Below are 11,388 nucleotides of genomic sequence, written 5' to 3'. Positions count from 1 at the left end.
GAGACTGCCTTTTGGGGCAGTTCAGAAGGAGCAGAGCTCTCCCTATGATTCATTGATACCTGGAAGTTTCAGCCATTTGGGTATTTTCCCAGGGGCCTTTCTAAACACTTGTGGAGCTCCCTGGGTGCTGGCTGCTTCTGGCTGTTCAATGGTCTCTTTGTCACTTCCCACTTCTGGTTCAGATAAGGATGGAGCCACTGATGCTAAAGTTGATGAAGCAGAAGGAACTAATGATCTAGACAAACATCAGAGAAAGGAAATAAGCAAGTAGAATGAAGCTTCATTTTTCATAATAGCCCCCTGTATCACCACCACCTTTAAAGTTAGATTGAAAAAGCTCTTCTTTTTCCATGGTACAAGCACTAGTATTGACTTAAGTCACTGAAATCCTACTTTGCAAAGGACTCACAAAGCTATGAAGTCCAATATGACAGTATGACTGTTTCTGGACAGAAGGAAGTCCTAGTATCTTCAAAGCACTTGTCTTTGTAGTAAGATGGGCTCATTTCATGCTTCCCATTCCTGAAATACTAAGGCATTTGCAACTCTACTCAACCCCAACATACCTGGCTACTAATAAATCAGCTGCAGAAGGAGAAACTGCAGAGCTCAGCAGGTCTGATTTCAGGTAACAAGCTGTTTAGAAATGAAACCAAATCACTTAATTGGTAACACACATACATCAATCACCACAGTACCACATAGCTCTCAGCTCAAAAAATACCTGCTGTGTACTACAGTAAACCTACATCACCTTCCTCCAAACGACACAGGGCATTACTGAACCATGCCAGTTTCTTTCACAACTCAGAGGTGCTCTATTTCATCATTCAAACCTCAAGACCTTGACATTTTCTTTCAGTGCTCACTGCATCTCAGGGACTTTTCTGTGAAGCCACAGCATACTTTGGTCTCTGGGAGAAACAGGGATGCTAAGCATAAACCAGAGATGCCAAAGAACCTAAGATTCACATCTGTTCTACCATCTCCAGCCAGTCCACTACCACAGGAGCTCTGCAAAATCATTTCATAGACATTTGTCTGGGTAACATTTTGAACAACAGGATTTTCTTTCCTATGGAGTCATTCTTCCATCATTCTTCATCCCATGGCAGACAATGCCTAATCCCCTAACAGAGGTACAATGTCCACATCTGTGCTCAAGCTAACTGCCCAAACCAGCTCTGAAGAGCTTCTGCCAGTCAGAATGGAGACATTCACCAGCATTCTCAAGGACTGCAGTTGCTTTTGACAGAAGAGCTCTGACAGAAGCAATACTGAGTAATGCAGGAACTATACAGTCAGCTGAACGAGACAGGAAATGCACTCACCCCTGCGCTCCTCTGATCCAAAATGAACAACAGCAGTTGGGAAAAGTTTGGCCTGTAGCAAAAGGGGAAAAGAAGGTATCACTGCCTGTAGATGCTTTCACATTCACTGTGAACATCAGAGGCAGGTCAGACAGCTACAGACAAATTCAGGGAGTTCAAGCCAAGGTCACTAACCATCTGTAATTCAGGAAAACTTAAACCTGTGGTGTACTAAACAGGTGATGAGACCTCTACAGCAAGTGCTCACTGCAGGAATGCCCTGCCATTTCTTCTCCTCTGTCCCCATACCTCAGGTCATTGTATGGCACCAAGATTCTCCATTGCTGAGCAGATAACATTAATATGATGAAGAATCTTCTAAGATCTGAGTGGCTGACACCAAGAGAAGAAAAATCCAGCTATGCCCTTCCAAAAGCTATTCTAAATAATTTTATTACTTTTACACCCTGTCTATAATTGAAATTTATCCAGTTTCACCACCTTTCCAGGATTAAGTATTTCCTTTTATAAATCCAACCCGAATTCCTAGTTCCTACTTATCAGAATAATTGCCATATTCAAACATTTTTTTTCTATCCAGTGGGTTTGGTGGTTTTTGTTTTTTTTTCCTTTTATTTCAGCGGGAATCCCTGTAATTTGTGTCCATTTCCTCTTGTCCTTTTACAGGGCACTGCTAAGAACTCTGGACCATACTCCTTGCTGTTTCCTGTCTCTTTTACTACACACATTGACAAGACCCCATAGAGCTTCTTTTTTTCCAGGCTGAACAGCCTTGACTCTCTCTCTACCTCTCCCCATATGTCAGATGCAGGTCACTTCATTATCTTTTGGTCCTTTTCTGGGCACCAGGGAAATTGTGAAACTGGACTCACACACTCCCTGCTCAACTGAGGAATCACAAATGCACCTGTAGGTATAAAGGAGGGACCTACCTATGGAGGTTGCTCTGCCACCTCCAGTGACCCCAGTGCCACACCACCTCTTCAAAAAACCTCAGTGATACATTATAAAGCACTACACCACCACACCCAGTGTTAATCCAAGTGTTCCCAAGGGAAACACAGAGCAAGAGAGTCAAAGTTGTAAAATTTCATTCTAAAAACAGACACTACTGACAAGCTCAGGCTGAGATTTTTAAAAGGGTATGATATGCCATAACCAGCTGTTCCAGAAAGGATTCTGAAAAAACAACCATCATATTTATTACATGCATTATATGCCAGTATAACACCACATAAAGAATAACTAGCTGAAATAATTCTGTTAAGCTTTTAGGAAGCCGTGTACTAAGAGACAAGTAAAGAAACCAAATCATCATGGTGTAAAAGAGGCAAGTACCACTACAGCCAGAAACTGGACAGCAAATGTTAATTAATGGTCTACATTTTCCCTGGCAAAACAGTAACACTAAACTTGTCACACTGATCCAACAAATAAATAAATAACCAGATAAAAGCGAGTGACTGCCCCAGTTGGTATCACTCATATGTACTTGGGAACTGTGCAGGGCAGACTGACTGCTCTGGAGTTTTCTTGAGCCTCTGTTGCCACCATCAGCCCAAGCTGGATACTGGAATGATGGTCCTTGGACCCCATCCAGCACAGCAATTACCAGAACTCAAAAGAACCCTGATCTTCACAGAGGAGGCTGTGGACTGCTGCCTAATATGGAGACTAACAAAATTGTATTAACTGAAGGCAAAATGAAATAGCTTCACCTCTCTTCCTGCCTTCAAGCTTCAGACGAGCATATGGCATTACACATTTTTCTGACATTAATCCGGAGGCCACAGGAGACTGTGTCATGCAGCACAGCCAACATCAGGATAGCTGAAACAGGAGACATTTATCACTCTGCTCCAAGACTCAGCTCCTGCTAAAGCATCCAGGCAAATTCACATCCTTGAACTGACATTTTAGCAAAATAATTATTTATTAGGTCTTTTAACATTTCATTCCTCAATCAACAGGGCCTAAGGTTGCCTGCTCCAATCACAAAGACAGCTCTCCATAAACTTTTTTAATTACAAAGTACCAGACATGGTTTAGAAATCCCAGAAAAAACTCTCAAAAGAGCTTTGATGTTCCTACAGCATTCGTCTATTTAGCAAATGGGTGCCTTAAAAAAAGCCCCCCCCCCCCCAACACACATACACTCAAGCCCTTTTACACACAACATCCTTTTCATGCCAGCTGCAAGTTGGAAAATGAGGTTTTTGTAGTGTGTTAGTGTTGGAATTTTTTAATAACCTCCGCTCTCTTTTTTTTGCCTCCCGACCAATTATCTTGGTAAATAATTAACATTCTGAAGGAGATAAGTAAGCACAGAAACTCAGAACTCAAAGCCCTTTAGTTCAAAGCCCTGCCCTTTTCTCTTCGTTTCCCTGCTGCTGCCACTGAAACTTCCTTGTCAATCAAGCTCTGGGCACACACATCAAAGCCTTATGTGGGAATGGCCCCAAGGGGTCAGAGAAAATTCATGGCAGGGCCTGTGTGAGGCACAAAGAGAGAAAGAGAGTGAGGAATACAGACCAAGAGCTAGACAGACTCACTCAACAAACAAACATATAGACAGACTGTGCCCCAGTACAAACCTCTACCCTATTTACTCACAGGTCATCAAGTAACCATAGTTCACAGTTTCAGGACCCATGTCCACAACCATTTCCTACTGCTGGCAAAACATCAGTTCAAATGTTTCAGTTCAAAATCTTAATTGAAAGAAACCTAAAGGAGCTAGACAGCAGCGCTGCAGCACACAGAATGCAACGTCCTTCCCATGGCTCCTTTCCCTGCATCCCTATCCTTTCCTAGGGCTCAGCCAGCATGGAGTCCCCTCTTTCCAAACCTCTACCCAATAAGGTTTTTTCCTCCAATTCAAACAGACTATTGGCTCATGCACAGAACCTTTGGTCTAGCTTCCTTTGTGTGGAATTGTCAGGCACCACCCCAATCTCAGCACTCCCTGAGGGTGCAGCACAGAAGGCAGCCAGCTACACCTCACCTGGGAATTCTCTAGCCGCACTGGCAGGACCTAACGCTGCCCAGAGATCTTTATAATCTGAAGTATTTAAATCAGCAGCATTTTCACACAAAAAAATAAAGGCCAGTAGAATTATCCCATTGTCCAAGGACTGTCTGGGTATAAAGATGAGAAGGTTTTAGTAGATTCTGTCCATGAAAACACAGGAGCCCAAAGCCAAAGCCCTCAGCATTCTCTAACACACCTATGAAGGTAATGATCAAACACTGGGCAGACCATCACCTGAAAACTGTATCCTCAAGTCAGCTGTTCTAATGTTTGCAGTTGTTCTAATGCATCTGACAATGTTTCTAGAACAACTCTGCAGCTCTTCACTGCATAGGGTTCTTGCAAGAACATCTGTGAATCAGAACAGATTTTGACAACTCTTAGGAGCCTGCCAGGTTGACCAAAAGAATTCAAAGGATGTTCAAAACAAGTAACTCAAAAAGCTCCACTCACTTACATGCAGAGAATTACTACAATAGCACTGAGCCAACAGCCAGTTACTACACTCCAACACTCAGCATTTCTCTTCCTTGCTGCTTTGATTTCCAGCCAAAAAAACGGCCATTCTGACTGGGGAAATAGATGCTATTAATCTATTGAACCATAATGTTCAAATCACACTGTCCAAGATGTATTTACAACATACAGTCAGATTTACTGGAGCAGTATCTAGAAATCCAACTGAAAATGGTGTCCCATTGTGCAATTATACAGATGTGATGTAAATAAAAATACTTTGAGTTTGTGGGTTGTTTTTATTTTTGTGGGTTTCCTGTTTTTGTTTCTGTTTTTGGGGGCTTTTCTTTTTTATACAGATGAAAAACTGAGACCTAAAGAGATAACTTACTCAAGGTCACAAAGGATGGCAGCAGCAGTAATGAGAACTAAGCATGCAAGTGTCAAGAGCTCCATCCAAGATCATAATCACAGGACAGCTTTCTTCGGGAGGGATTAGAAAGTCACTGAGGCAAGGAGAAAAGGAAGTCAATGTCCTACTTATTATCCTTCTCATTTAATAAGCATGATTCTAAATGACCATCTCCTCAGATTTTAAAAAGATGTAACACAGCTTCAGCCATCTGCTTGGTTACAGTTGCAGTAGTTTAAATGAACACTTTCTATTTCAGAGATCTGAAGACCAGCCTGCTGTTCATAAAGCCCCATTTAGTCTGAAACTCCAGCTGGAACGATACAGTTTCACTCAGCGATAGCCAGCAGCTCCTCGGACCCTGCGTGGTTTCTGACAGCACGGGGCTGCTGCATCCCACATTCCACGATAAAAATATCCACTTCAGAACAACAGCTCCTGGTGAATCCAGCTGTGATACAGCAGAGAGACATTCCTGCTTTGTTTAACTACGTGTTTTAGTAACTTGTTCTCTAGAAAGCACAGAAAATACTGCAGGCAGAACCCTCCCCAAATAACACCTCAATGCTTCCTGTTTCTCAGACATACATATGCAAAAAAATCCTAGAACAGAGCGTTGCAGATGATGCACACTATTCTCGGGACGCTGCTCTCCTCCCTGACAGCGCTGCTGCCAGACCAGGCAGAGGCTGCTGCTGAAGGGAACTTGCAGCTGCCAGCAGGAGCAGCATTCTTTCCGTTACACAATCTGAGAAGATCAGAGTGCCACAGGTCTGCTGTTAGACTGATGTTAGGAAGATGAATAAGAACATAAGCACTTCAAAGGAACACGCGCATGGAAGGAGAAACCCAAGCTACCAGCATGAAATACTGCATAGTACACACACCCCAAACACATAAACTAGCTCTTGGAAAATTCAACTGCAAGGCCGGTGGATCAAAAGTTTCTCCAGCAAGACTGCACAGCATTGCTGAGACAGAAATAAACACCACAGCCATGGTGAAAGAGGCAGATCAAGCAGTTCAAGTTTATAACCTGAGAACAAAGCTGCCCAATGTGGGCTTCAACTGCCAGAAGAGATGGATGTTCCGTGGCCAGCATGGAGGAGATCTGATCCAGCTAGGGCAGGGGACCTTTAAAATTCATAAGGCAAAGATCACATTTAAAAACACTGTTTTGAGAAGGCTGCTTATGAAGGCATTCAAGTACAAAGAGCATTCACTGAGACCTTGATAGCTGAGACCAGAAAGATCTGGCCTTCAAAACTGACAGTAGCAGTGAATATTTTGGGCAGGATTTCCACTCCAAATTCAGTTGTGCAAGGAGCCTCTCACTGGACTGAAGAACCCAGCTGTCCTGGAAGCCAGCATCATGAGACAAGCATAAGTAACAGACCTCACCACAAAGAGAAGGTGAGATTGCTACCGAATGCAGTCAGATGATAAAATCCTGGATGGAGAAGACTAAGACTTTTAGGTGAATGCCATCCTCTGTGCTGGATGAATTTCAGTATTGCAATTTTCTTTGCCAGTGAGTGCAATAACCACAAGGCCTGCCACAGGAAATGCCTCTGATGGACTGACTGATGAAGTAATTTTTTCTGAAATTGCATTCAACTCTTGCCAAAGGAGAAGGCTTCATGCTGCCCGAGTCGTAGTCAGGTTCACTGAACAAACACACCAGACATACTGCCCAAACTGGCATTAACAAATAGGAGATGGAAAGAGAACCAAAGGCAAAGAAAGGAACAAACAGCTCATCTGGATTTCTGCCTCATGGTATGTGACAGAGGAAACACTCAGGGCACTCTAAGATCTGACTAGAAGACCTAAGTATTTTTGTGGAAGCCTGTGGATTCCTTCAGCTCCTCTGTAGAGAGAGGATGGCCTCCTGCCCTCTCTGCTGCCTCGACTTTTCCAGTGACTGGTACTTCTATTTTCTGCTAAATCTTTCCTAGTATTAACACAGCAATCAATAATTTTTTTCCACTAACCCACCCCAGAAATGCACTACAAAACTGCCTGTTTCTGGGAGGAGAAAGAAGCTAAGAAGCAACTCTGAAAAGCTCAGACAGCCTAGAAAAAACAAAAACAAGCCACTGGAGCTACAAGGAACCCAAAGCCAAGTGCTACAACAGGGAAGCCTGTGGTTGATCAGCTCTGGAGAGCAGAACATTATAAAACACTTCAAGGGACATGAGGAGAAGGCCGCCAGCAAAAACAGCAACAACAAAAAATCAAAGCAAAGCCTTGAAGTCTTTATGGGTTCCAAAAACTCCACATTGCTGCCAATTTGTGTGTTCACTATACTGTAAATACACACAGATTTTGGGAGCATTCACTTCAGACAGTTCTTTCATTCCAAGTATCTTGGCAAACAAGTCAACAACAGTTGTCTTTTTTCCTGGTTTTGCTAGCAGCGTAAAGGTTCTCCCTTCATTGTAAGTGATCAAACGTAATGAATGTGGTGCCAAACTTGTCAGCTTGAATGGAGGGAGAGGGTGGAAAGAGCAGAAGTATTGGTAATATGGTATTCCACCATCTGCAGTCACTTCTGCTATTGGCTTCAGCACAAATTTCCGTAATTTATAAATATCTGAATGCTCATATGCACTCACATTACTGCCTCAGACACCATCCATTTTTCCTTACCAATATAGTCTTTAGAGTGGAGGATAACCTACTGCTAACTTAGGACATGAGATAATATGAAAATTAAATGTTGGAAAAAAATCCAGAATGGCTAGACACACTATGATAGTACCTGCTTTGGAAAAATCAGGAGGCAGGCTATGTGCAGGCATCTCTGCAAGGGGAGCACATCAAGTGCCAAGCATCCCAAGAGGCACAGCTACCACAACTGACATGCAGCATTTGGGGCAAAAGTGACAAATTTGGCAATTGCATGATACAACCTGAACCCTTAAAGAGACATATTACCACTAAAGACAAACTTCTTCCTGAACCTGTCACACATCCTCCAAACCCAACAAAGACACTTCAAAACACTTAAGCAATTAGTTGTACTGTTACTTTACCCAAGCTCTCTTTCTCCTACGGCGTCTGAAGAACTGCATACTCCACAGCACTTCATTCACAGTCACATCCTATGCACCACAACACTGCCATTCCAGAACAAGCTTTCTCACTACAGAGGTGCTGTGTGCTGCCAGGTCACCTTAGAGCAAGAGCTCCTCTATCCCCAGCCCCAAAGGCACATTATTTTTCCAAGTACCTTAACCACCTCTCTCCTGTCTTTACAGAGCAGCTTTGTCCTTTCACCTCCCTCCTTCCAGATCAGGGAACAGAAGGGGAGCTCTGACTAAAGTACAAGATATTTCCCTTCCATGGACCACAAGATGAATGAAAAGGGAAAGGTCTCCACAAACCCCCCTGCACAGAGCCCACCCCCACCCAGGGCACAGCCAGGCACTGCAGCCAGCTCTACAGCACTCGCTTTCGCAGCCACTGGGGACCCCTGGCCCACACAAACCTCTTCCCAGGCTGAAGATTGCTCACTTTGGAAGGCCACAACCTCATGTGAGAAGGAGTGAGCAGGTCCCACCCCCCGTGCTGCCCCTGCTACCCCAGCACCAGAGATTCCCTCTTTCATCCTTATTTCTACTGAGAGCCCCGAGGCTCAGGCAGCGCAGCCTCACTGGGAACAGACACCTCCAAACACGGCACCAACAATGACACAGCAGGCATGAACACCACAGCTGGAGCCATTTCCACAGAGCAGAAAGGACCTTCAGCCCCTCTCTCCCAAGCACCCAGACCCCAGCAGAAGGGAAAACTTACCCAAGCAGGAAAATTATGGCGTGGAGCTTGCGCTAACATGGTGAAAGTTTAAGAGGAATAAGGATTTACATTGGTTAACAGCAGCAAAGCTTCTCCCACAATCAGCCAGGCCAAACAGGGATAAGGCATCATCCTCACAGGTCAGAGTCCTGTGGTCTTTGACAGCAGTTTGGGTAATCAGAAAAGCATGACAAGTTCTCATCAGGAATTGTTTCTTTCATGTTTGATGCTTCATCCAAGTAAAATGTTTATAAACACACAGAATCATTCCTGCCATAACAGACCGTGACCTGAAAGGGCTGCAGGGCCCCCAGCAAGGGACACAGGCCACACAGCCACTGGCATTAAACACAGCTCTCCCAAGGACAGAAGAACCATAGGCAGAGCAGAAGTCCACTCAATCCAGCCAGTACCCTAACAGTGAACAAAAACCAGATGAACAGAAAAGAGTATCCTTACATGTAAGTGATTAGCTAGCAATGATTTTCAGTTTAGAAGCTTCCTGAAAAGGTTTCTGTATATTGAGACACACTTACTAAATATCTTCCTTGAACTTGTCCAAACTTCTCTCAAATCAGTATATCCTTTCAGTATACAGCTCCCTGTGACAAGGATTCTGTGCCTCAGTTTTCTGACACATGAACAACTACCTTCTTCCATCTATTCTAGCTCCTGCTTGCCTGACTTGATGCCGCTCACTCACACTCAAGAACTCAACGCATTCCAGCTTCTCCTTGGCATGTTATACCCTTTCCAGTCACAGCTTTAACAGACTGGCAAGTCCTCACCTATTCAGTCTTTCTTTGGACAGAAGACATTGCAGATCTCTGATGAACCTCATTCCCCTTCCCTGCACCTTCACCAGCTCCTTTTGGAGATGTGAGACCAGATCTGGATGTTATTGAGACAAACCCTGGTCCATACACAGCAATGTTCTCTATTTTGTTCTGAATACTTTGCTTTTGGAAGGAGGTTGTTTTCAATTTGACTGCTATTCAGTAATGAGCTGATGATTTCACCACCGTAAGACTTTGCTCCAAAGCCATAATGATCAACGCAAGAGCTCACCGAGCTGCATATGAAGCTCAAATTATTTTTCCTGCACCTCATCACATTTATCTATGCAGAGCTAGCTGGATAAGCCAAAAATGCAAAGTCATGCAACTGTTAACTAATGTGATAGTAATCTTTTAGTAATGTCATGTTATAATCCCGAAAAAATATTCTAAGGATGAGATTTTACTCGCTTTCCACATTCGACAAGTAATTGTAGAGACTCTGTACAGTTAAGATTGTGCTTAAAAACTCCACTTTACTTTAATTACACCCAAATTCTCAACATAACCACTAGCTTAATTTGACTATGGTGTGATTACATGTGGCATGAATAAAAACATATCTTAAATCAGGTTTGGATTCGACATCCTTTATCTTAGTTGGACATTATTCTTCTTTCATGGTGACAGAGAGGATATGAGAAATGAGAAAAAATATTTTCCTTAAAGCAGTCCAGTTGCAAATTTTCCACTTTTGAGCATAGCATCTTGAGCAGTCCCAGCTCTGTATCAAAGTCAAGGCTTTGCACCTTTGCCATGTGCCACAGCAAGCACTTCAATCCACAGAAAGCTACTGCAGACTGGAGATGTCTGACAGTAAAATCAACCAGCTTCTTCACAAAGCTGTGATTTCTAATGAAGTCCCTAAGACTGGGCTGTAAGGCACCTCCAAGTCTTCAAAGAGCACTAATTTAACATGTGTTCATGTCTCAGGGAGCTGCCACAAAGAATGAATTTCACAGTAAATGTCACAACGAGGAAACCGGGAAATTGCCACACGTATAACAAGCACCAGTAATGGTGCCAGGTACAGAACAAAGGCTTTAATGCAGCAAATTAAACAAAATTCCTGCCATTAGGTTTCTTATTTCAAAGACAATGAGATGTAATTATTCCTGTGGTGTTTTACTGAAAAAGTCATGTTTCAGGAGACATCCAGAGAAACACGAGATGTGCAGAGAGAAAGAGAAAATAAAAGAACAGTACTGCAGGATGGGGGAGGCAGGCAAGGGGTAAAAGGAGGTAAGCAGAGGATTTAGAACATTTTAGAAAACAGACCAAAGTTAACAAGGGAGACCAGAACCAACATCAGAGGATCAACATGAGGCAGATACAGGTCTGAATATTCAATCATCTAAAAGCATCTGCATGTGTATTTCTTCCACATAGCCTGGTCAGCAAGTTGTGGAACTTTGAAAACTCCATTGCAAACAACTTCCAAGGCATGCTAATCACTACCTAATTCACCATGCTGCCTGAAAAGTCCCTTTCTCTATCCCTTTCCCCACCCCAGCCTTTCTG

At 43.3% G+C, this 11,388-nt stretch overlaps 1 protein-coding gene across 2 annotated transcripts in view; it reads right to left on the bottom strand.

Annotated features, from left to right (window-relative positions):
- Positions 1-11,388, bottom strand: part of ASPSCR1 (ASPSCR1 tether for SLC2A4, UBX domain containing) — a 34,743-nt gene that overhangs the window by 1,166 nt on the left and 22,189 nt on the right. Inside the window, exons 13-15 of one of the 2 annotated variants that reach the window (XM_041465990.1) lie at positions 1,332-1,383; positions 567-636; positions 60-235 (exon numbers count right to left, since the gene is read on the bottom strand). In XM_041465990.1, the coding sequence (XP_041321924.1) occupies positions 60-235; positions 567-636; positions 1,332-1,383 (298 nt within the window). Of the gene's footprint in view, positions 1-59; positions 236-566; positions 637-1,331; positions 1,384-11,388 lie in introns of those variants that run through there. The other variant, XM_041465991.1, reaches the window with a different exon arrangement.

The sequence above is a fragment of the Pyrgilauda ruficollis genome, unplaced genomic scaffold (assembly GCF_017590135.1).
Source record: "Pyrgilauda ruficollis isolate IOZ18807 unplaced genomic scaffold, ASM1759013v1 scaffold196, whole genome shotgun sequence".
NCBI lineage: Eukaryota > Metazoa > Chordata > Aves > Passeriformes > Passeridae > Pyrgilauda > Pyrgilauda ruficollis.
Note: the sequence above shows the minus strand (reverse complement) of the source record. Positions and strands in the feature narration are given on the sequence as shown.